General features: G+C 39.8%; 1 protein-coding gene across 4 annotated transcripts in view; it reads right to left on the reverse strand.

Moving 5' to 3' along the window:
- Nucleotides 1-26,871, reverse strand: part of caskin2b (CASK interacting protein 2b) — a 72,459-nt gene extending 45,588 nt beyond the window's left edge. For 3 of the 4 annotated variants that reach the window (XM_086154178.1, XM_086154177.1, XM_086154175.1), the window contains exon 1: nucleotides 21,773-22,012. In XM_086154178.1, the coding sequence (XP_086010304.1) occupies nucleotides 21,773-21,866 (94 nt within the window). In that variant the 5' untranslated portion in view covers nucleotides 21,867-22,012. Of the gene's footprint in view, nucleotides 1-21,772; nucleotides 22,079-26,600 lie in introns of those variants that run through there. The other variant, XM_086154174.1, reaches the window with a different exon arrangement.

Here is a 26,871-nt window from a genome sequence, read left to right on the forward strand (position 1 = left end):
GTGTGGTGGCGCGCGTGACCGCAAAACAGGCTTCGTTTAAAATGTTTCCGAAAATACGACGTTCAAACCCGACAAATAACATTGCGACTGCCGAGACGTTACGAGAATCCCAGTCGAAAAAAAAACCAAAAAACGATCCATTTACGCAAACAGAAAGTACCGGTAATACGGAATCGTCTGATTTTTGTTTTAGTCCATGTATGAAAAATGACTTCGATGTCAGAACCGCTAAGCCAGATAAATTCCAAGATCTGAGTTTTTACATTTATCTACTTCTTTTTTTTTTTTTTTTTTTTTGTTCAGAAGGATTTTTTTCCGTCACCGTTGTGACGCCTAGTTTCTCGTCAGTTTCCTCATCGTGGTTATTTTGAATGATGTGTTTTACATCTGAAAAAGCCGCGTCAGGAATGCAGACTTCTATATGTCTGTACGTCAAATGAGCGCATCTTTTTGTATTTTGCTCAGCAACAGCGTTAATTTTTAATTTTTTTAATTTTTTTTTTTTTTTTTTAAACCAAAAATTTTTTTTAGGGAAAAAAAAAAACCAAAAAACAAAAAACAAAAAAACGCTCCCCATTCTCGCTCATGCCGCTGCAGCTACTGCCTCCGTTCCGACTCCTTTCCTATTTTACTTTTTAAAAGCAAATTCACGGCTTGGCCTTGACGTCAGACTCAGCCCTCGGAGAAAATTGTCAATTTCTGACGTCGCTTTCAGGTCCTGAAGATTTGACTTGGAATCGCTGAGCGGCGGAGATGGAAGGTTTGATGCGGCAGGTTTGCTTGAGAACTGACATCTCAGAGGGAAACTAGCACAGTTCAGCAGTGTTTCCACCCCCCGACCCCCCACCTCCCGCTGGCACAGGAACACAAGAAGCAGAGTAAGTGTTCGTCCAAAGCGGTTTCTACCCCGGTGACTGAAGGAGAACGATGATGGCAGACTCTCGAACCCCCTCCTCCACCCCCGGACTGGAAATCGCAGCTGTACGTTAGGAGAGAATCCGCCTCGGAGTCTGCAGCCGCAAAGATTCCACCCAGCCTCGGATGCAAGAACGGTGCAGGATATTTACATTTTTTTTATCAAAATAGTTCACCTGGTTAGTCTCCACCTCGTCGTGACACGTCAACTGTAACATACCGACAAGTAATTCGGTTGACATACTTTACCAGCATTGGTGAATTTAAAGTATTTACAGTATCTCATGTGAAAAAGAGGATATCTTATGTAATCCCTGCATTGCCACCGTTCTATTGCATTATAAGATAAGAACAACTTTATTAATCCCGAAGGAAATTGTTGTGCCAGAGTTACAGAAAATATAACAGTCATAAATAATAAAAAGAAAAGGCAGAATTAGAAATAAAAATAAACTATAAAGTGTCTCAGTGAAACTATAAAGTGTCTTAGAGTGCACAATAGTATGATAAAAGGAAAAATTATAGTGTAGCTGTTATGAAATGAAATATTGCACAGTTCTGAATATTGCACAGTGAAATGAAATATTGCACAGTTTTTTGTTTTTTTTTAGGTTAAAGATAGGTTTTTATGGTTGCCGGCGGAATTGCTAATCATATTTAAAATCATTTTTACACGCTTCCTATCGGCACATATCAGAATGTAAAGTAGGAAAGGAAACACGTTTCGACGCTGTACATGTGACAAAAAAAACGCTTTGAATCTGTGACTCTTGACTCACACCGTAACTGCAAAAAGGATTTTTAAATATAATTACTGTGACGTCGTAATCAAGTTATAGTTCTTATGTTATAAATGACATAAATGACACGTGTGCTGCATGGAATACAAAGGAGTATCCAGTTAAACCCCTGAAGCATATAATCTAGACAATATGATAACTTAGATTGGAGAGACAAAACCATAATCTGCCCAGATTGGAATAGAACAATGTAAAAAAGAAAAAAAAAACAGAGAGGAAAAGTATGAGAATAGGATTAGAAAGCATATGAGAAGTTGAAAAAGGGGAAGAAAAAAACCCAGGGATATTTTTACAACGGTATGTAGATGGTAAGACCGAGGACAAACGTCAACAGTGACTTTAACCAGGCAAGAGGCTCCGAATATAAGCTTCCCAGTTCTTCCATTTCAGCGTTTTCAAAAAAAAATAAAAAATCTACATTCATATTCATAAGTCTAGAAGAGTTTTTCCAGGGAGCAGAGATTCACGGGCGGCACAAAGGGACTTTGGACCGTCTTCAATTCACTTGATTTCTCTTTTTCTGCAGCGGAATTCGGGTATTTTTTTCACGCATCGCCTCCAATTTTGGATTAAAAACAGTATAGAATTGCTAAAATGACTTCGTGCTGTGTAAACTTTTTAATTCCTCTCCATTCAGCCGCCGGCAACCATAAAAAACCTATCTTTAACGTAAAAAAAAACAAAAATTGTGCATTATTTCATTTCACTGTGTAATATTCAGAACTGTGCAATATTTCATTTCATAAAATCTACACTACAATTTTTCCTTTTATCATACTATTGTGCACTCCTTACCTCACTTGTTACTAAGACACTTATAGTTTTATCACTTGTTTACTAAGACACTGTATAGTTTCACTGAGACACTTTATAGTTTATAGTTTATTTTTATTTCTAATTCTGCCTTTTTCTTTTTATTATTTATTACTGTTATATTTTCTGTAACTCTGGCACAACAATTTCCTTCGGGATTAATAAAGTTGTTCTTATCTTATCTTATCTTATCTTAAAACACAGCATTTGAGCGGTCAGGATGTGCTTTTCCCGACACCGACACCTGCGAGATTGACCTCTGACCCCGGCCTGAGGTCGGAAACGTCTGAAGAAGGTCTGCATCCCAGAGGGTTTCAAGGTAAAAAGCAAATCTGAGCGCGTCCCTTCGACACTTCCGTCACCTTATCGGTACATTCGGGACTACAGATGGAAATTAGCTATGAGCTATAATCTGGTACAAACATCTCTGCCTCTGTGCTTAATGTATTTGTACACTGTCCTAATAAACCTCTAAACAAACAAACATTTTTGTCCGACGGGAATCCTTAAGATTCACCTTTTTTTCAAAGAGCGATCCCGACTTCGTGGTCGGACTCAAAAAAAAAAAAGGACGCGTCTTCCCTCCTTCCCTCCACCGCCAGAGAGTTATCGACGTCGGACGGTTTCAAACGTGCGCAGAAAATGAAATCGCTGGAACCGAGTGAAACCCGAGGTGCCGGTTTGGAGATTTTGGCAGAAAATCCGGGTGGGAGGGGGTTTGTGGCGTGGAAATACAGAAGCTGCGGCCGCCGCAAAAACACCAGGCGGGACGACTTCTGAGCGGCTTTCGCGCACTTTAAACAGAAACAGACACTTTTAATATCAGGTTGGGGATGTCATTTCTACCCGTTTATTTTGCAAAATGAAAATATAAAACCTTGGGAGTGCAAAAACACGTGTAAATGTCATTTGGTGTCCTGAAATATTCAGCTGGACGAATCCGTCACCGACACGACCGACGCCTCTCGAATATCCCGAAAAGCCGACCTGCTCCGCCGCGTCTGGGTTTTTTTTTTTTTTCGCCGCAAAAAATGTTCCTTGAGGAGAATGTGAGATTTGTTTGCAGTCGGGGACCGACGGGCGCGTTAATCACCGTCGGCGGAGACGAAAAACTAAGGAGACGAAAGTCCAAGTGCCAGAAACGTGTCATCAAAGCGGCGGGGATTAGAACCGAAGGAACAGGCTTCGACATGAAACTCCATGTTTTAAAACCTTTTCTTTTGCGCCTTATGTGGAAAAAAAACACTGCACTATGGAAGGCGTGATAAATGATCTTTCATTAGTTTGTTGGGAGCATTGCAGGTGACAGACATCAAAACAGTTTGACCAGAAAAAACATTTTCGCCGAGTGATACGGTTCAAATTTTTAATTTTTTTTTTTTTTTTTGCAATCAATCGTCTAGATTTTTTTTTTTCCCGGAAATATTTTTTAGGTCCGTTTCCGAATCGCCTTGATCAGATTTGGAATTCCGGGGAAAATTACTTTTAAAACAAGTCACTCCCACACATAAAACATATTAATCCAAATCTCCCAGCCTGGTTTTATCACTGAATTTGACATTTTTGCCATTTTTTTTCTGCTTGTTTTATTTCTATAATCCCCTTCTGCTCACACAGAGCAACTGTCAGAGGTATTTACGGTCCAACCCGTTTCTCTGCAGGCCATTTTTACCACAAATCTTTGGTCCCGGAGGTTGATGAAATCATAGACAAGGGAAGTAACAGGCATTGCGAAGATAAAAGAAGAACCCGGCGAAACAACATGCGTCGTCTATCTGCATTTCTATCACGGATGGAAACCAAAGCTTCTCTTCAAATCCAGATTCTTGCAGGGCGCCTGCAGGGGGATCGACACACCAAAAGAAACTAAACTCGCTTTTAACAGGTCTCATAAGAAACAGCACTGATCTAAGCGGAGTTGACATTTATGATCAGAGGTCTTTCATCATTCTAGAAAAATATTTAGATGCGAACGGTCGTCTCTCTCTCTCTCTCTCTCTCAGACATTTTTTTTTTGAGCCGCGTATTCGGGTCGGCACGATCGACTTCGTCAGCGACAAATCTGTTGACTCGCAATGTCCGACGATACGTGACATCAGGCTGCTGGGATTAATTCTCCTTTAAGGGGAAAAAAATGAACATCTAAAGCAGGTTTCCGAAGATAATCGATCGCCTAGAGCCGGAGTGTCAAACACCTTTTGGTCCGGCCTAATTTGACGTCAAGGGGGCCGAAGCGGTAATATCAGTACCGAGAAGTAACACCAAGTCCAAATTTTTCTTTTGTTTTAGTGTAAAGGGGGTAAACAGGTAAATTATAAAAATCTTTATATGTAATCAACTGTTCCTCTAAAAAAAAATACATGACGAATTAATATTAAAAATGAATATTAAAAAAGAATTGATAAAAATATTGTTGAGTTAAAAGAGAAAATTGTGAGAAAATTTGCCACTCGAATTTATTAGAAAATGGATTTTTAGCATGTATAAGAGGAGGTATAACGTTTACAAGGCTAATGGTGGCTATTCTGGTTATTAAATCAATCTTTTTCATTTTAACCTTTTTTTTTGCTATTGTTTATGTGTTTTTTACAGAAATAAGATTGTTTTAACCATGCCACTAAAATTATTTTGGTATCAAATTTTGAAGCAAAAAATACCTGCCTTTTTTTTAACTCACTGTATAAAACCCCCAGGAGGTAGACAATTAAATTATAAAAATCTTTATATGTAATCAACTGGTCTACTAAAAAAATACATGACAAATCAATATTAAAAATGAATATTTAAAAAGAATTGATGAAATTACACCCTAAAAATATTGTTGAGTTAAAAGAGAAAATTTGCCACTCGAATTTATTAGAAAATGGATTTTTAGCATGTATAAGAGGAGGTATGACGTTTACAAGGCTAATGGTGGCTATTCTGGTTATCAAATCAATCTTTTTAATTTTACCCGTTTTTTTTTTTTTTTGCTATCGTTTTTGTGTTTTTCACAGAAATAAGATTGTTTTAACCATGCCACTAAAATTATTTTGTTTTCAAATTTTGAAGCAAAAAATACCTGTCTTTTTTTTAACGTCACTGTATAAAACCCCCAGGAGGTAAACAATTAAATTATAAAAATCTTTATAAGTAATCAACTGTTCCTCTAAAAAAATACATGACGAATTAATATTAAAAATGAATATTAAAAAAGAATTGATGAAATGACACCCTAAAAATATTGTTGAGTTAAAAGAGAAAATTGTGAGAAAATTTGCCACTCGAATTTATTAGTAAATGGACTGTTAGCATGTACAAGAAGAGGTATAATGTTTACAAGGCTAAAGGTGGCTGTTCTGGTTAATAAATCAATCTTTTTAATTTTAACCTCTTTTTTTTTTTGCTATCATTTTTGTGTTTTTTATCGGAAATAAGATCGTTTTAACAATGCCACTAGACGTTTTATCATCCGAAAATCATTTTGTTTTCAAATTGTGAAGCAAAAAATACCCGTTTTTTTAAAGTCACTGTATAAAACCCCGAGGGGATAAACAGGTAAATTATAAAAATCTTTATATGTAATCAACTCTTCCTCTAAAAACCAACATTAAAGATGAATATTTAAAAAGAATTAATGAAATTTTACCTAAAAAAATTGTTGAGTTAAAAGAGAAAATCTTGTCACTGTGGGAAAATTTGCCACTCGAATTTATTAGAAAATTGATTGTCAGCAAGTGTCAGAGGAGGTATAATGTTTACAAAGTTAATGGCGGCTATTCTGGTTATTAAATTAATCCTTTTAATTTTTCCAGTTTTTTTTTTTGTTTTTTTTTTTTTTGCTAGCATTTTTGTGTTTTTTATAGACATAAGAAAAGGAACGATGGTTTTAACAATGTCACTAGATGTTTTTTCATCCAAAAATCATTTTATTTTCAAATTTTGACGCAAATAATACATTACAAAGTTACTTTTTCCATTTTTCCCTTGCCGTTTTTTTTTTTTTTTTAACCTACAGTATAAAACCCCCGGATGCATGTGAGAAAAAACCCGCGGGCCACTATAATGCAAAAATTTGATTTCAAGCAGGGGGGCCACAAAATATTATCCCTGAGACCCCCGCTTTAGAACGTATTACTAACAATAACGGAAAAATAAACAAGAGGAACGGTTAAGGATACAAAATATTTCAAGGGAAAAGGTTGAGAATGTCAAATAAAGTTGTGATTTTACTTGAAAAAGACACGATAAGTTTGCAGATTCCAGGTGTCAGTCAAAGAGAGAACAGCAGCAGCAGCTTGAATGTCATGTTTATTCTTGCTATCGTGTTTTCACGTGTCTGGACGTTTATCCTGTCCAGATTTTCCCAACTTCAACTCGAGGTAGACTTTTCAGACGACTTACGAGCTCAGACTTCGCTTGCCGAGGAGAGATTTCCTCAGGATGAAGGAACATCTTTTAACCAGCGACGTTGTTTTTTGTTTTTTTTTTTTGTCTCTCAGCAGCTGTCGGGAGAATTGAGACGTTTACCAGCCTCGATGTCGTGGCGATAAAGCGGTAGAGTCGCGAGCAAACACTTTTTCATGCTTTTCCATCCGCTGGAGACACTTTCCTTCGCCGTGCAGGGAAAAGAGCTTCCAGGCTCGGATGATAAATCAAGAGACCGACGGGTTTTTTCGGGGTCGGCAACTCGCGATCGGCGGCTTTTAACACAAACATGGGTTTTTGATTAGCATAACAAGATCTGAACCGGAGCCGCTGACAGTTTCGGCCTCTAAATAATCTTTGTTAAAGTTGGACGGCTCGACTTTACGGCTGCAAATCACGTCACGTCGACTCAATATTGGTTTTGACTTCAAACCGGCGGTTCGTTAAACTCGCGGTTCATTCGACGAAGAAGGAACGAAAACCAAGACCTTCATTAATTCCTTCTTGTGCCGCGGAAAGGCTCTAGGACGATTGTTCGGTCGCTCAACAAAGATTTATAAAGTCTCTTAAAATTTGAACAGTTGTCTAATTGTCAGTGTGGTTTAAAATCTTGAATAAATCATCAGACAACTGTCTTTTAAGAATAAAAGGCAAAAGACAAAATTCATGTTTTGCTACGAAACATGTTTTTGTCTTGTGAGTTAAAAGGACACAAGAAAAAGTTTACGGAATATAAACCGGTCTCTTTAAACGTTTTTATGTAATTATAATGTTGAATTTTCTGCGTCGACTCGGAGACACGACGGACGAAATGTAATAGCTCAACTTTTTCAAGCTGAAGTTGAAAAACAAGTGGAAGAAACACGGATTGTCCGATCTAAAAACGACCGCCTCATCAAACGTAAACACAGAGAAATCCTTAAAACGAAGTCTGGAGCCAAATTCGCCGCTCCGTATTTACACGTTGGTTTGTTATTTTTTTCCTTTTTCAGACTAGAAACACTAAAAAATTTAGTGCCACTACGGCATTCTCTTACAATAAATCCAGGCGAGAGATGATATTCCTTGTAAATAATGTAGGAAGACGTGGAGATCACAGGTTGGAGCGGAGAAGGGCGCACTTTACCCCTTATAAGTTTAACAAAAAAAGGAAATAAAAGGGAAGAAATGCTCCATTTAGACCGGCTAGAAGAAAGACTTGAGTCATGTAAACAATCCGGGTCGCTTTTTTCCCGCACGTCTTCCATGCGGATCTAAACATGTTGTGACATTTGTTTCAACCTCGGCTTTGTGACGAATATGGATTGAACTTGAACGTTATTTGTTTGTTTGTTTAGAAATGTATTAGTTCAGTAAACAATAACATTAAGCACAGAGGCAGAGATGTTTGTACCAGATTGTAGCTCAAAGCTAATCTCCATCTGTAGTCCTGGACAATACAAATATAAAACTGTACAAAATGGACAATATATATAGAATATCCAGATAGGCAATACAATATATAAACAGGCGATAAAATATGTATTTTGCAAGTTTAAAGTGCTACAATTGGATTCGATGGCTGATTTTAAAGACTTTTCTCTTTCCGCATTCTTCTGCGAAGACCTAACGTGGAACCGATGGCGATCATGATGTTAGCACGCGGCTAACACGACCCACGAGCGGCGGAGACGTCGCGTCCGATCAACGAAAAAGCAGTTTCGCAGGTTCCCGACGAAGAGATCGGAGGCTGCGACCCATCGGACCGGCGACGGAGCGCCGAAGCGGGACGTTCCACGCGTCCGACGCACGAGACGGATGAGTTCGTCTGCAGATGGGAAGTGTGTTCGGTTGCTATTTACAGAATGCTAATGAGGAGCAGGAAGACGGGGTCGGGCGTGTTGATCCAGCTGGAGGTCGGTGACGGCTAATTCATCCATTCACACCGGGGCGGGGAAACGGCGAGGACGTCCCGGTGGACGCGAAAGGCCAGGCCTTCGGCTAATGAGGCCGCGGATTCTTTGTTTTGAGACACCAGCTTGCTAAGAAGAGCTTTGTTGACTCTGAGAACCGGGTAGTGACAATTACTTCTTATCAGTCTGATGTGAAAATACAATGCCAGGAATGCGGAAAGTCAGGGAGCAAATTTACCGTCTAACAAGCAAACACACTGAGCTCAGTCTGGAATATGCGTGAATTTATTCATGTGGGCGAAAGGGGAAACAAGTTCTTGCTCGTGTTTACATAGTTTTTGCCAATTTCTAGGAAGCGGCTTGATTCGTGTGAGTCCTTCCCAGCTAGACTTAAGGTTATTTACAGCTGATTTTAAAGGAATTTCTTTGAAATGTTCGTAAATTCCTGCTTCTATCATTCAAAATAGTATGAAATGTAATGTTTCCAGACAGAATTGAGGCGTTTGGTGTGTTTATTTCATTATAAATGTGCGAGGAGTGCGCCGTGTACAGGGTGCACATAAACTACCGAACGTAGTTGCTCTTTAAATGAGAAAATCTTTAGCTGATTAATTAATTCATTCATAATTAAATCTCATTCACGCCTCTAAGCTAACATTAGCAGATACGCTAATACGGACACCAGATGAGTATTAGCATCTTCGCGGCTATGCAGCTGCAAGGTGATGACACACACGTGACAGACCTTGCTGTGTTTTTTGTTGGATTTTTGAATCATTTTTGTCCATTTGATATATTTTCAAGACGACTCTTCTTTCTAGCTATCAGCTAAATTATTGCTGGTCGACCGTCGATACTGTTAAAGAGTCGGTGCGTTGAGATTTGTGTTCCTGGTCAGGTTGGTCAACGTGTGTTCAGGCAAGAATGTTTCTATCTGTGCACGAGTGTGTTTGTGCGTGTGTGTATTCCTGTTCTTAAAAACAAGAAGGATACATGCATGAAGTTCCCTCGGTGTTTTGAGGATATGACTTCAGGTCCACCCCTTCCTGTGCTCATAATGTTCTTTTCCTCTCGAAAGGACCTTCACACTTCTTGACCTTTGACCCTTTAAACCGGGGGTGGGCAAACTACGGCCCGCGGGCCGATTTTGGCCCTCGGGAGTTTCCAGTGCGGCCCGCGAGCTCTTTTGCTACGAATATCGGCAAAATTTGATCTTAGTCAATATTCGTTATGCACTTTATTCTCATCATTAAAATATGATTTTCTTTGGTGTTTCAACATTGTCGATTCAAAACGAATTAAAGTAAAAAATTAATGTTTTTTTTAATTTTAATGGTATGGTATAAAGCGAAAGTTTTGATTATTGCGGCCCGCTGTCTTAATATGCTATCTCCATGCGGCCCGCGGATAAAAACGTTTGCCCACCTCTGCTTTAAACCCTTCAATATTATGTCAGTTGCTATTTTTTAATGCAAATACGGCGAGTTTAAGCATCATTCTTTTTTCTACTCTTGATTATCTGGTGAAATATTCTTCTGTTCTCTTGCATGTTGCACCCGATTTCTTCGGAAATACCGAGAGCAAATCGGCACGAGACGACAAGAAATTCATCCCAAAAAAAAAAAAAAAAAACACGAAAACCAAAACCGTTTTTTTCAGATCGGTGCAGTTTTCTTGCTGCGTTTAGTTTGGAGGGTCGGTTTTGACGAACGAACGCGTGAACATGGACAGGCTCTCGGACGCCGCTTAGATAATCAGCTGCAATTCGTAGCCAAACCGTGTGATTTTCTTCGAAACAAACGTAATTATGGGACGGCCGGGAGACGATCCCCCTTTTCCGAGGAAGACGACGCCTCTTCTTCCAGTAACCGATAAGGTAACCGACTTCTTCCCAAACTCAGCTGCTCTTTTATCTTCTCGGCGTTTGAAGTCGACTCCAGGAAAGGGCAGAGCGAGCTTTCTCTCTTTGTGACGGCGGCCGAAACCTGCGGCTCGCCGGAGTCGAGTTCCAGCTCCGGAGAGGCTTCACATACCAACGCCATGACATCACCGCCTCTATTCTTCCGGCACATTCAAACGCCCGGACAATGGCTGGCACCGGCGCAACTTCAGGGGGGAGAAAATAACTGACACTTTCAGCTGCCGAGCTGAAACCTCCTGCGGCTGGAGGGGTTTCGGAGTCGGCCGAGGATTCTGGGAAACCTACACCGCCTTCGACCTGAAAAGGCGAACGTCACTCACGCTCGGCGGGAAATGCTACCTGCGGATACAGCAGGACGTGACAAAAGTGGATTTTCTCTGAAAACGTCGTCAGATGTGTTGACGTTGTTATTTTCTTTTATTTTACGGCCATCGATACTCATCAGCGAAAGAAAAATGTACTTATCTACCTTTTTTTGGGTAACTTCTGTAGCCTTAAAGCAGGTTCTGGAGCCCGTCTTAGCAAAGTCTTGCTCATTTGCATGCAATTTTGGGCTACTATTTGGGAGAAAATTAAACACAATCATTCCATTCTAAATGAATTGAATTTCTTTCAACGCGGGACTTCGTATTAACATAAAAAAAACGGCATAAAAATATTAACATAGAGGTTTAACCGGTGGTTATTCAGGGCAAAAGTCGTGCGTCGCAACCTTCAATGCTGTACTTCGTATTAACATAAAGAACTGCATAAAAATATTAACATAGAGGTTTAACCGGTGGTTATTAAAGGCAAAAGTCGTGCGTCGTAACCTTCCGGCTGGGTCATGTGACTCGCGAGCAGCGGAGATAAAGAAGCGCAACCTTTGAAAGTCACAAAAGGGAAAAAGCAAGCGGCGGAAAGAAGCATCGGTTACATAACACGTCGAGAGGAAAGAAGAAAAGCAAAAGCGCCGCGCGCTCGACACAACACTCGGCCTCCGACCAGATTCATTATCCGCTACTTTTCCCTTTAAAGCTTCGACCAAAAACTGGAAGGGGGGCCGGCAGCCGGGAGATCTCATTATACGGCATTAAGGAGACGGCTAACTATCAGCGGCTCTCGGGGCCTTTCTGGACCGCAGACACTCAAACATGTAGGTCAATTTGTTTAGATCAAAACCGGGATCTGTGTTTGGAGTCCACACCGGCCGGAGCGCCTCAAAGAGACTTCTTTTAATTCTCAGTCAGCGAGAGAACTTTCTTTTCCTGAACACCGACTTAACAAGTCCCTTTGAACGGATCGCGGCGTCAAAACCTGCATCTTTCGGCTGAAAAACGGCGCACGTGAATCGATCTAAGCCAGGGGTGGGCAAACTTTTTGGCTCAGGGGCCGCATTGACTTTTAAAATTTGACAGATGGGCCGGGTCACCACAAGATACGATACATATTTAAAAAAAAAAAAAAAAAAAAAATGCATTTGATAACAGTAGGTATCAGACTTGCCTGCCTGCTTTGAAAATAAAGACAGCTTGGTTTTGAAGGCTCTGACGTTTGCTACCATTTCATGCACAAATCGGTTTTTTTTCCCCTTGTAGCTTCACGTGCAGCTCATTCACGGGTGTCAGTACGTCCATTACATTACATTACAGTCATTTCGCAGACGCTTTTATCCAAAGCGACTTATAAAAAATTGCAATTCAATAACCGAAGATCCAGTAGTCATTATTAAGAAGGCTAGAGGCTAAAGGCTAAATCAAAAAGCCAGTCATTCAGTTCAGGATAATTCTCAAGTAGCTCCAAAAATGACATAATCTCCTGTTTGAGCTCCTACATTCATTGATCCAATCATTCAATCATTTAAATCAAGTATGAATTCTGTACCAATCTTTGGCGGGCGGAATGAAAAAGACCAACGGGCTGGATGTGGCCCGCGGGCCGTAGTTTGCCCATCCCTGATCTAAGCTGACTGGTTTACATACAGAAGAAAATATTTTTTGATCTATGAATCACCTTGTTGTAAACATTAACGTAACAATTTCAACAATTTCCTTCGGAATCAACAATTTCCTTCGGGATAAATAAAGTTGTTCTCATCTCATTTCTCATGTCTAACACCAAGTCCAAATTTTTCCTTTGTTATAGTGTAAAGGAGGTAAACAGGTAAATTATAAAAATCTTTATATGTAATCAACTGTTCCTCTAAAAAAAAAAAAAAAAAAATGACGAATTAATGTTAAAAATGAATATTTAAAAAAGAATTGATGAAATTACACCCTAAAAATATTGTTGAGTTAAAAGAGAAAATTGTGAGAAAAATTTTTCACTAGAAATTATTAGAAAATGGATTGTTAGCATGTATAAGAGGAGGTATAATGTTTACAAGGCTAGTGGTGGTTATTCTGGTTATTAAATCAATCTTTTTAATTTTGCCCGTTGTTTTTTTTTGTGGTTTTTTTTGCTATTGTTTTTGTGGTTTTTGCAGAGATCATTTTAACAATGTCACTAGATGTTGTTTTTTTCATCAAAAAATCATTTTATTTTCAAATTTTGAAGCAAAAAAAAATGCAAAGTTACTTTTTCATTTTTTCCTTTTTTGCTATTGTTTTTGTGTTTTTTTAAGAGGGTTAAATAAGATGGTTCTTACAATGCCGGTAGACGTCTGTTCATCCAAAAATCATTTTGTTTTCAAATTTTGAAGCAAAAAAAATTGCAAAGTTACTTTTTCATTTTTTCCTGATTGCTATTGTTTTTGTGTTTTTTAAGATGGTTTAATAAGATGGTTTTAGCAATGCCACTAGACGGTTTTTCATCCAAAAATCATTTTGTTTTCAAATTTTGACGCAAAAAAAATTGCAAAGTTACTTTTTCAGTTCTTACTTTTCCTTTGTTTTTGCTATTGTTTTTGTGTTTTTTTAAGATGGTTTGATAAGATGGTTTTAACAATGCCGCTGGACGTTTTTTCATCAAAAAAAATCATTTTATTTTCAAATTTTGAAGCATAAAAAATTGCAAAGTTACTTTTTCCTTTTTTCCTTTTTCTTTTTTTTTTTGCTATTGTTTTTGTGTTTTTTTAAGATGGTTAAATAAGATGGTTCTTACAATGCCGGTAGACGTCTGTTCATCCAAAAATCATTTTGTTTTCAAATTTTGAAGCAAAAAAATTGCAAAGTTACTTTTTCATTTTTTTCCTTATTGCTATTGTTTTTGTGTTTTTTAAGATGGTTTAATAAGATGGTTTTAACAATGCCACTAGACGGTTTTTCATCCAAAAATCATTTTGTTTTTAAATTTTGACGCAAAAAAAATTGCAAAGTTACTTTTTCATTTTTTCCTTATTGCTATTGTTTTTGTGTTTTTTAAGATGGTTTAATAAGATGGTTTTAACAATGCCACTAGACGATTTTTCATCCAAAAATCATTTCATTTTCAAATTTTGAAGAAAAAAAAAATTGTTTTTTTTAAACTCACTGTATAAAAACCAAAAAAACACAAGGGCCGCACTCAGACAAAATTTGATTTCAGGCAGGGGGCCACAAAATATTGTTCGGAGGGCCGTTGGCTGCTGGCCGTTGACGATCGGACCGCCAACGCATTGTAAGAAAATTCCGAGCCTCCTTCTGTTCATCTCCTCTCAATTCACATCATGTTAGCGAGCTGAGCTAAAGGAAAACGAGGAGGCTATTCTGGTTATTAAATCAATCTTTTTAATTTCGCACGTTTTTTTTTTTGCAATTGTTTTTATGGTTTTTGCAGAAATTAGAAAAAATAAGATCATTTTAACAATGTCACTAGATGTTGTTTTCTTTTCATCAAAAAAATCATTTTATTTTCAAATTCTGAAGCAAAAAAAATTGCAAAGTTACTTTTTCAGTTTTTTCTTTTCCTTTTTTTTTCGCTATTGTTTTCGTGTTTTTTAAGACGGTTTAATAAGATGGTTTAAACAATCCCACTAGACGTTTTTTCATCCAAAAATCATTTCGGTTTCCGATTTTTAAGCAAATAAATTGCAAAGTTACTTTTTCATTTTTTCCTTTTCCTTTTTTTTTTTTATTGTTTTTGTGTTTTTTTTTAAGATGGTTTTATAACACTGTTTTAACAATGCCACTGGACGTTTTTTCATCGGAAAAATCATTTCGTTTTCAAATTTCAGTTTTGTTCGGAGGGCCGTTGGCCGTTGGCCGTTGACGATCGGCCCTCCAACGCATTGTAAGAAAAATCCGAGCCTCCTTCTGTTCGTCTCCTTCCAATTCACATCATGTTAGCGAGCTGAGCTAAAGGAAAACCAAAGCGTCAGGATGGATCCCCTAACGGCCGCGGGTCCTGCGGGGCCCCCGGGGGCCCCGGGCACACAGAGGATCTTTGTTTCCCTCTAGAGGTATGACCCGGGGCCGAGGGGGCCCGCGGGGGGGCTTCGTGGACAAATTAAACATTTAGCGGGGCGGCAACAAAGTTGACGGGCAAACGTCGTCAGCGTCTGAGAGGTTTTTACACCTCCGTTCAAATCCGCTCGTCTGCGGCACGGACGAATCGCCGCAAAACTATTCCGCCTTTTACCGACCGGAGGAAGAAACCTGGACGCCGTCTGTTAGCTCCCCGCGCTGCGAGAGGGGATTATTACAGGAAACATCCGGAATCTCGGTGTCCCAGATAACAATTCCCTTCTGTCAGCAGCAGAAACAAGATGAGCCACGGAGAATGATTTTTTTTTTTGAGTGTCACAAATAAATCTGGGTTTGATTTTATCAGCCGTCTCACTGCAACAAATCACTCCCAGGGAAGTGAACATTTTCTTTTCCCACTTCTATTTTATCATCCGATCTGCTGTTGAGTTCAGCTGGGCTGTAAATACTGAAGCGGTACAAATACGTACAAACTTACAAACCAAACACTGCGGCAAATTACTGTATATGCAAACAAAAAAGAGACATTATAATTAAAAATATTTAACCTGGAAAGAATTGAAAAGGATCTGAATGAAAGATCGTAAGAGTTTCATTCAAATCTTTGTACTTTTTAAGACCTTAAGATAAGATAAGATATGATAAGAACAACTTTATTTATCCCGAAGGAAATTGTTGTGCCAGAGTTTCAAGCAAAAACATAACAATAATAGATAATAGTAGGAAGGAGGGAGAATAAGAAATACAATAAAATATAAATTGTCAAGGTTAAGGCTATCAAGTGTTTTAAGGTCTTAAGTACAAAGATTTGAAAACATTTGATAGCCTTAACTTTGACACTTTATATTTTAATGTATTTCTTATTCTCCCTCCTTCCTACTATTATCTATTATTGTTATGTTTTACTTGAAACTCTGGCACAACAATTTCCTTCGGGATAAATATCTTATCTTATCTAATCTTATTTAAACATCAATTTTTGGTGTTTTGACAAATAGAAAATGTCCGACTTTGTTCAACTAATTAATGTTAAAATGTAACATTTAGATATACATTTCCTAATGACAATTTCTTTTTCCTCATTCATATAGATATTTTTTTAATGCATATAATTTTCCTCATTTTCTAATCCCATGTTATATTTTTGAGGAACGAGTCCATTGCTGATTTTCAGGATATCTTTTTAAAACAATTCTTTTTTTGTAATTCTCATATCATGCTTCTCATTCAAGAAGACATGATGGATCTGTTTCCATAAAGATGAGAAAATTCTGACGACTAAAGTGCATTTTAACGTGACTCCCCGTGGAAGATTCACGGCTAGTTTCATTATTTCAACTAGTTAACTTCTATTTTAGCAATATCGCTACCCTGCTGTTTTAAATGCAGATTTTTTTCAAGTGTTCACCAAATGTAAATGCCGGATATGCAGGATAGTTGTGCTGATTGGCCGGATCTGGTTTGTAGTTCATGAATAACTCATGAGGCAGTTTAATGAGACGGATGCTAACCGGCTCTGTTTTGTTTGTTTAGTTGGATGGAACGCCGAAAGGTTTACGAGGGACCCCCGATGAGTCTCGCCAGTAAATTCAACAGCAATCATAGAGACCTCAGGGCGGCTCGGCTCAAGACCCTTCCTTTGTTTTTCTCTACAAACCAACATCTCCTTAAAATCACTTCCACAGTTTGTTCTGATCCACCACCTGTTGCTGCTTCCACGACCTCGCTAACTCACCCATTCACATGTCCTAACTCTGCTGTGCTTCTTATCCTAGTTGGTTCCAGCCTGCAGGCATCCTGTCTATTTTTGTTTATTTATTTTATTCTGTACCTCTATTTATATTTTTGTTGTCTATTTTTCACCCTAACTGTTCCTTTATGTTGTTGTTCTCGCTGCTGTCTATTGATTTGTGGATGTCTTGCTATCTTCTATCTCTCTATTTACATCTATATTCATATTTATTTGTTGACATTATAACTGTTAACTGCTGTGACAAAGCAATTTCTCCAATGGGGATCAATGAAGTTAATCTTATCTTTACAGATCACTATTTTCATAGGTTCAATATCAATCATTCTCTTATAATAAGATCATCTTTATAATAATAATTCAGTTTTGAATCTAAGAGTACTACAGATGCAGTATTTGCTTTGAGAATGCCAAGAGGGAAGTACAGAGAAGGTCAGAGGGAGTTCCATTGCGTTTTTGTGGACCTAGAAAAGGGGTAGGACAGGGGGCCAACAGAGGAGCTCTGGTATTGTAGGAGGAAGTCTGGAGTGGCAGAGAAGGATGTTAGACTGGTGCAGGACATGTATGCTCGCTGTGAGACAGTGGTGCGGTGTGCTGTAGGGGTAACAGAGAAGTTCAAGGTGGAGGTGGGACTCCATCAGGGATCAGCTCTGACCCCCCGTCAGACATCACCACCGTGTTTACAGTGGTGATGGACAGGCTGACAGATGAGGTGAGACAGGAATCAGATCATGATGTTTGCAGATGACATTGTGATCTGTAGTGAGAGCAGGGAACAGGTGGAGGAAATCTACAGAGGTGGAGGTATGCTCTGGAAAGGAGAAAGTTGGTCGCGGCAAGACACAGTAAATGTGTGTGAATGAGAGGAACTCGGGTGGAACGGTGAGGCGACAGGGAGTGGAGATCAAGAAGCTGGAGGATTTCAGGTACTTTGGGTCAACAGTCCAGAGCAACGGAGAGTGCGGAAAAGAGGTGAAGAGACGGGTCCAAGCAGGTTGGAATGGGTGGAGAAAAGTCTCCGGGGTACGAAGAAATAGAAGAACATCAGCCAGAATGAGAGGAAAGGTGGAGGAGACAGTGGTGAGATGGTCTACAGACAGTGACAATGACCAAAAGACAGGAGGCAGAGCTGGAGGTTGCAGAGATGAAGATGCTGAGGTTCTCTTTGGGAACAACCAGGATGGAGAGGATCAGGAATGAGTCCATCAGAGAGACGACACATGTTAGATGCTATGGAGAGAAGGTCAGAGATGATTGGGTCATGGACAGGAGAAGGAGAGTGAGTATATTGGTAGAAAGATGCTGGAATTTGAGGTCTGGAGGAAGACCAAAGAGAAGATTTATGGACGTAGTGAGAGAAGAAATGAAGGTAGTTGGTGTGAGAGAGGAGGATACAGAGAATAGGGTTTGATGGAGAAGGTTGATTCGCTGTGGCGACACCTGAAGGGAAAAGCCAAAAGAAGAAGAAGAAGAATCCAGGTTTGAATGTAGCAATGAAAGAATTAACAAAATGATAAAGTTAATGAGAAATGACTTGAATTATATTACGCTTGAGTTACAAAAAGAAATTGACAGTCGCAACCTTTCCCGCGCTCAGGCGTAGATTTAAAGATAGCCGGTCAATGCTATGTATATTTCTTCCAATCCCATCCTACAATCTCACGTCTCTTCTCGTCCCGACTGAACGGGGCTGGAAAAAAAAAAAGAAGCGGGAGACACGCGGGACTAGAATCTGATCACCGAAATAATCGGGCGGCGGGCGGCGGGTCGCCAAACCGCCACAAATCTCCCTGGTCGCTTTCTCTGCGAAGACTTTCCAAGGAAACCGAGGTGACGGGATTCCGTTGGAACTGAATTCGGTTCAGTAGCGTTTGATAACACCAGACGGCCCCCCCCCCATCACCAATCCCACTGATACTATAATTCCGTTAATCCCAGCCGGCCGCCATCTGCGAGCTGTAGCAGATGTCGGGAGGACTGGGGGTCACATGACCCGAAAAACCGGGAGCAACATCCTGGAAACAGAGGATGAGGTTGTTTATGCTTTCTTTGTCTGACCTGAGGATTGGAACTGATTACCGTCTGAAAAAGAGGAGAAGAACATCGCCAGGTCGTTTTTTTTTTTTTTTTTTGTTATCTGTTATTGTTGTTGGTATTTGTTGTTTTTTAAAAAAAAATAAATAAATAAATCAAAATCGCTGTTTAAATTCCATCAGTTTCATTTTAATTTGGAAATAATGCCGACTCAAAGGGATCCGTTAGGAAAGCAACGTTTCTGCGGATGCTGAACTTGAGTTGTCATGTCAGAAGACTGACAAAGTCAGGATATTAAACTTTTCCTGGAAATAAAGGCATGCAAATCGCTGATAAAAATAGATAAATAAAAAATAAATAAATAAAAAGTTGACAATCAATTCAAATCACACATTTAGATCCCTATGGGTACAAATTTTTAAACGCTAAAATTAAGATTAATTTAGGATTAGTTAAGATTAATGCTCCTTGTGCTGATGCTGCCCTGGACTCCCTGCTGCCACAGAAGAAACACAAACCTTTAATAGCGTCGGTGATTTTATGGTTGTAAGATAATATCTAGCAAGGAGGTGTTTATGAATGAATGAGTGAAAGTGAGCCGAGCATCAAAAGTATCACCTCAAGATGTGCAAATAAAAGTATGAACAATGTTTTTGTCTTAAATTTCTGATTTCCGATGCAAATTTCTTGTGAAACCACTTGTTCTGTGATGTTTTTGAGATAAAGAGAGTGAATGTAAAAAAAGGATCAATTGAATAATAAGAAAAATGAATAACTGGTCTGCAACTGGTCTGAAGTGACCATTTATATTTAGAAACTGTTGCAAAAATGTTATATCTTATTTTTTTTATGTTCATCATAATCAGACAAATATAATCTCTGGATATAAGATGCCTCTTCAATAATTCTTCAAACTTGGTCATTTCATTAATACATTTTCTGTTTCACTCATGTTTGAAATTCAACATACAGTTGAAACTGAAAGACTAAGCACAAATTCACAAACTTAATTCATGAGTAGTAAAATGCATATAAATATAAACTTAAGTATTTTTTCAAACAAAAGCATCACCAACAATAACATAAGAAGACAAGCTATTTTTTGTCATGATCAGCTCTATTTTCATGCTCAGCAAATCCGGATCAGTGTTGTTAAAAGTAGATGGGAGATTTATCAATTGAAAGTGAATAATACTCTAAATCTTCTTTTCAAAGAACAGATTTTATAAGATCCTCACGATAAAAATGCATCAAATTGCACGACGGCGTAAGCAAAGTACGATGACGTCACCTTATAGCCTTGACTTTGACACTTTATAGTTGTATTTGTATTTCTTATTCTCCCCCCCTTTTCTTTTTTACTGTTTATACAATTTCTTACTATTATTTATTATTATTATGTTTTACTTGAAACTCCGGCACAACAATATCCTTCGGGATAAATAAAGTTGTTCTTATTCTTATGTCGAGGGATCGGTTCATTTATTTACACTCGCTTGTGTAACTGCAAAATCAAATTCGCTGTTATTTCAATTACATCAAATAAAATGTGCAGGAATCTGAACCAGCCTGAATTGGAAGGAGTTTACAAATTTCAGCGCCGCAGACGGCAGATGTGCAGACGTGCGACGACAGCGCCGTCCATCTGCGACGACGACGGCGAGCTCCAGTGTCACGTTAGCTGATAAATTGGGTGTGTTGAGGTGGAGAACAATGGAGGGGTGTCATGTGATCGGCCGCAGGAAGTCCCTCTGGGGACGCCATTTACATGTCTAAGCCCGGCAGGACCCGCGGGCCGACCCACGCCGGACTCACAGCACTGAACCAAAAAAAAAAAAACAAACAACAAAAAAAAACAAAAAAAAGAAAAAAAAAAAACAAACGTGCTTCAAAGCGACACACGATGGCCAGGTTTCATTGGTTAGACAAGAGGTCGGCAACCCGCGGCTCCGGTATTTATTTGTGTTAATTCCTTTTTTTTTTTTATTTTAGTTCTAAATCGGAAGATTATTGTGATCTTGAAATATTAAAATAAAATGATATTCTATATTTTTCGATGCTCAAAATAAACCTCGCAGAAGCCGGTATAGACCCAATTTGCAGATGCTGCCCGCAGAAGTCCCATTAACCAGGTAAAATAAATATTTAAGAAGATATTTTGCAAATATTTATTTTTTATTGTTTATTGACACAGTGATTTTTTTTTCCCAATTTATTTTTGAAATTCAGGTCAAGGCTCCGCCACACGATCTGAAATTCCAAAGCTCAAAATGTCCAATATGTGTTCATTACAAAAATAAAAGTTAATTTTCTCTGTGGCACTGTGGATTTAGTGAGCAACACACGACACACTTGTTTATACAAAGTGTAAAGGTCATAAAAAGCAATATACGCAGCGGTACCTTTAGTTTAAACGTCAAAAAGTAATTGTAATCCCGGTGTTTTCTCTTGTTTGTTTCTTTGTTTGTTTAGAAGTTTATTAGGCCAGTGTACAAATACATTAAGCACAGAGGCAGAGATGTTTGTACCAGATTATAGCTCATAGCTAATTTCCATCTGCAGTCTTCCGCGGAAACTAAGTCCAAATGGCTGATTGGGTGTTAAAGGTAGCCGACCCCTGGATCAGACAGTTAAATGCTCTCTGGAGAACCCAAAGCGGAGAACAAGCCAACTTTAGTTCACGTTGAATGCGTCTGCAGCGAGTGTGTAGCGCCAACCCTGTTGTCGTGAGCTGTGAACCCTTCCCTGCCGGCCATATTGAGCGCGCACCCCTGCTGTGAGGCCCCGCGAACCCCGAATCGGTATGTCTACCCTATGGGGGACCCCCCGCCGCGGCGTGAAGAGCGAGGGGTACTTACTGTTTCTGCCGGTCTTGAGCTTGGATAGCAGCTTCTGAGTGGACGGCAGGTCTCCGCTCTTCACCGCCTGCAGCAGATCCTGCTCTTTCCCCATCGTCCCGTTTCAAACAGCTCGACGCTAAAGTGCCGCCGCCGCCGCCGCCGCCGCCTCAGAGCAACATACTGGGCGCGGCAGACATTCAGGCCTCCGCTGGTGAGACGCCCCACGTCCTCGGCCAGGCGTGGGAGAGCCAGGAGCGTCCTGTGATACTGATTATCAAAAACCTGAGGCGCTCCGTCTGGATCAGGCGGGAGACCAGAGGTCACCTGACGGGGACAGAAAACAAGAGGTCATAAATCACAGCGACTGACATCGCCACGATTCCAGATCGGTCCGTGCAAACATCGTCAGCCGTACACTTTTGTTTCTTTTGTTTTATTATTATTTATTTTAATTATTATTATTTATTATTATTTATTTTAATTATTATTATTATTATCATTATAGTTTTTTTTTATTTAATTTTATTTTATTCATTTTTTTTTTTGTTTAAATTAATTCAAATGTTGTTTTTTTACATATCTGCTGGAAAAAAAATGGCATTTACTGCGCTCGGATATCATTAGCAACAGCTAATGGCTCTCGGTTTAGAAAAAAGTTAAAAGGTCAAATTAATGGCTGGAATGCAAAACCTCCTATCTGAAAAATACACTTTTTTCAGGAAATGAAAAAAACGTTTCATTTGATTATAGTCTTTCAAGAATATTCTATTGTTCATAAACTATATTTCTATGTTATAATTTAAAAATACATAGCATGTATTTTTACATGCTAAATATGTATGTATGTATGTAAAAATACATAGCATGTATTTTTACCACTGACAGTGCAGATGAGTGTTTTTTTTTTCCTCATTTTTTTTGCTTCATTGTGCACATAGGAGTTTTGTCATGTGACATTTATGTCAAAAAAGGGCGGGATTATCTTGCAGATAGACTGAAAATGTGGTGCCGTCCCATTTCTCACCATTCAATGCAAAAACACAAAATCGAAAAATCTGCAGATAGGAGGTTTTACATCGTGCAAACATGTACGACTTGAATCACTTTCTCATTCAGCGGTTTTTGCGGACGCTTGACTGCATGCGGCTCATCCAGTTAAACATCACACGGCGTTTGCGATTTTGGGATCGGGTGAGGAGGGTTTGGACCGAAACCCAAACTGTACGTAGGCAGGATATTCCTTCCGGTTCCCTCCGCTGCATCCAAGTGTCGCAGTGCTTTGCGAGCTCGAACTCCACTCAGTTATTTGATATTTCAGGCCAGCGGGGCGGATCAGCTGACCGGCCCCCGCCGCCCCCCTCGGGGGCTTCGTCCCAGATCAAACGCTCGCTCGCCGTGCATCGAATTCACATCAGCCGCCGAGGACGCTTCCTCTTCCAGGCCAGTGGCCAGGTCAGGGCCGGCGTGGGCCGGGCGGGGGCTGGCGACCGCAACCGGACCCCACCTTCACCCTTTACTACAACAAAATCTCGCTTGTTTACAATGAAATTCAATGTTTCGGTTTCCGGTTTGGGGAAAGAGGTTCTTGGGCTGTAACTAGAATTATTCATTTTTTAAGCTGGAGTCTGGCAACAAGATAAATCCCCCTATCTAATTTCATTTTAGTCTCATGATCCAACAGATCATCCAACCGGCGATCCTGTGAGTGGGGCTGTCCGAGGGCGCAAAATTACCGGGTTTTCACGACCATAAGGCGCACCGTACTAAAAGGCGCAGTCTCAGTTATGTGTGCCATTCCTGTATTTAACGCACGCATATAAGGCGCACCTGATTATAAGGCGCACCTGATTATAAGGCGCGTGTTTTCTAAACAATCCACATCCACACTTCCCCCTTTAACGTTCTCATGGTGTCCTCTACTAGGTCCACCTTACAACAACAACACACACACAAACACGCATACAAGTGCGCGTATTTAAAAACAGAGCGGGAGCTAAACTGAGTTCGGTATTCACATTTTTTTACTGGTAATCGTCATCAATCAAACCCATCCAAGTCCTCATCCTCTGTTTCTGATTTGAACATCTGCGCTAAATCTCCATCCAACATGCCGGGTTCACTTTCTTCACTGTGAGAGTCACTTTCCGTGCCGCGCGGCTCCTCCGAAATGATGCCGGCTTTTGCGAAAGCTCCAACACCAGTGCCGGCAGACACGTCAGCCCGAGCGTCTACAATCCATTCGCAAATTGTGGCGTAACTCGCCCGGCGCTGCTTTCCAATCTGAGTGAAACCGTGGTCTCCAAGAAGACTTTTCGTACCCCGTTGTGTGCATCGCTACCATGCTGGTCCCCTTCTTCTCCACAGTGTGAATCACTGGGATGTCGAAAGTGAGCGGCACCTGGTCCATGTTAGTGATGTGTTTGTCGGCGATGTTTTCAAGGTTGTTAAAACAACGATGTTCTGCATAACGCACATACCCGTTCTTTTATATACGATCAACACCAACACTTCCCCCTTTAACGTTCTCATGGTGTTCTCTATTACGTCCGCCTTACAACAACAACACACACAGGGCGCACCGCACTATAGGGCGCGCCGCACAATTTGAAGAAAATCTAAGACTTTTATTTGCGCCTTATAGTCGTGAAAATACGGTATCAAGTTTTTGTTCATTGCAAATAACACTGCAATTTTTTTTTTACAAAATGCATTGTTATGTTAATGGGTCAAAACTTTCAGCTCAAGTTATGATATTGAAGAAAATCTAAGACTTTTATGTGCGCCTTATAGTCGTGAAATATGGTATCCAATTTTTGTTCATAGCAAATAACACTTTGGGTCCGACTGCAATTTTTTTTTTTTTTAACAAAATTCATTGTTATGTTAATGGGTCGAAAATTTCAGCTCAAGTTATGATATTGAAGAAAATCTAAAACTTTTATGTGCACCGTATAGTCGTGAAAATATGGTATCCAATTTTTGTTCATAGCAAATAACACTTTGGGTCCGACTGCAATTTTTTTTTTTAACAAAATTCATTGTTATGTTAATGGGTCGAAAATTTCAGCTCAAGTTATGATATTGAAGAAAATCTAAAACTTTTATGTGCGCCTTATAGTCGTGAAATATGGTATCCAATTTTTGTTCATAGCAAATAACACTTTGGGTCCGACTGCAATTTTTTTTTTTTTAACAAAATTCATTGTTATGTTAATGGGTCGAAAATTTCAGCTCAAGTTATGATATTGAAGAAAATCTAAGACTTTTATGTGCGCCTTATAGTCGTGAAAATACGGTAACTGAAATATCGGGGGGAAAATAACAAACAGAAATGGTCAAAATTGGACAAAACCAATATCGGGACCAAGCAATAATCAACTTTCAATCATGACCAACAACGGATTCCCTTCACCGACGAGGCCGTGAGTCACATAAAAAAGGATTCTTCTTTTTTGTTTTACACAAAAACAAACAACCGATTCACCAAAAAAAAAAAAAAAAAAAAAAAACAACTAAAAAAAAAAAGGGGTGTTGCATGGAAAGTCTGCAGAGAAGCTCTCCGGGGGGAAACAATTTCAAGCTTGTTAACGGATATTCCCCTCCACCTCCGTGCACGAGACATTTAAAGAACACTGTTGCAACATAAACAAAGAGTGTTTTGGGGAAGGTTCAGCAGGAGGGTGGGCCCGCTACCGCTCAGCCCCGCTCTGTTTTCCTGAGTACAACTAGCCGGTTACATAACCGGGCTGCCTCGGACCGGCGGTGGGCCGGGCGAAGCCGACCTGTCATTCCCATTTACACCCATCACGTCCCTGTTTTCTTCCACTTTCCTCGGGCGCTTTGTCCTCTCGCTGCATCCGTGACAAGAGAACAATGCTCGCCGACGTCACCGTGGCGATCTCTGATCCACGGAGACGCCGGATACCACCGTGTTTTTTTTTTTTCTGAAAGGGAAAAGTTAAAACCGGTGCAGGGGTTGAGTTTCATGACATTTTGTAACAAGTACGGTGGCTTGCTCGCTGCTTGTGAAGCTCTTGTGATGTGTTGATGCTGTGTAATTTGCCACCCCGTATAAAATGTAGTACTCCAGTAATGGTGACCAGATTACACGATAAAAACACATTATTTGAACATTCGCAGGCTCCGGAAACACTTTGGAGACGTTTCAAAAACACCGGATCAAGACTTTTCCTGAACCTGTAGGAATGAGGGTGGAATTCTACGAATTCTAAGCCACTCTCGGTGACTCGTATCCTTTTCTGTTAAAAGGGATTTGTATTAAAGTGAGCAACCAGGAGAAGACACATGTTAAATAAAGTAAACCGGTTTGGGAAAGTTTGGGAAGTTCAATGGCACCAACCACACTCCATAAAAACGATCAAAACAAGTGTTCTCCTACCTTTCAATGCAGGCACAGGCAAAAGGGTTAAACGGGCTGTTTTTTTCCTCTAAATTTCTAGATTTCCGTTTTGAAAATGTCTTTATTTACAATATTCTGGGAACTTTGTATCCCCTGTCACGTTTTAGTTTTAAGCATTAACGCTAAATTCTAACCTCCTGTTTGTGCTAAGCAGAGCCGAATTGTCGGGTGGGCCTCGGAGATGCTGTCGATGTTCAATTTTAACGTGTCAAAACCGAAATGAGACGAAATAAAACACGAAATAGAAAAATATATGCGAGTGGCTTCACGGTGAGGCGGAGAATCGAGGGAATTGTGAATGGAGTCTGGCATGTAAACACCCCGGAGACAACTCTGCCGCTTACTACGACCTTTGTACCAAAGTTGGGAAAACCTATATCGCTCGTCAAAAAGAACTTTAATTTAAACGTCGTCTGACGTACTCACCTCTATAAAAAACACCCTATCCACGCTTTTCTTTTGCAAACCACGGTGGCAGTTGCAGAACTCCGGGGAGCTGGCAGAGTATTCCCGGTGCTAATATACCCCGCAAAGTCCGCTTCCCGTACGCCACAAGAACTTCGTCTCCGGGCGTCGCAAGTCCTTATTTTAATTCCGACGCGGATTTTGCGTCACAACAACTTTTCCCCTCGGTCAGAAGGTCGCTGGGGTGCAGCTGCGCCACCTCTTCCTCCTTCGCGCTGAATGCCACATTCTC

Source organism: Fistularia commersonii, chromosome 10 (genome assembly GCF_037954325.1).
Source record: "Fistularia commersonii isolate RoL2024-O1a breed Wild chromosome 10, RoL_Fcom_v1.0, whole genome shotgun sequence".
Lineage (NCBI taxonomy): Eukaryota > Metazoa > Chordata > Actinopteri > Syngnathiformes > Fistulariidae > Fistularia > Fistularia commersonii.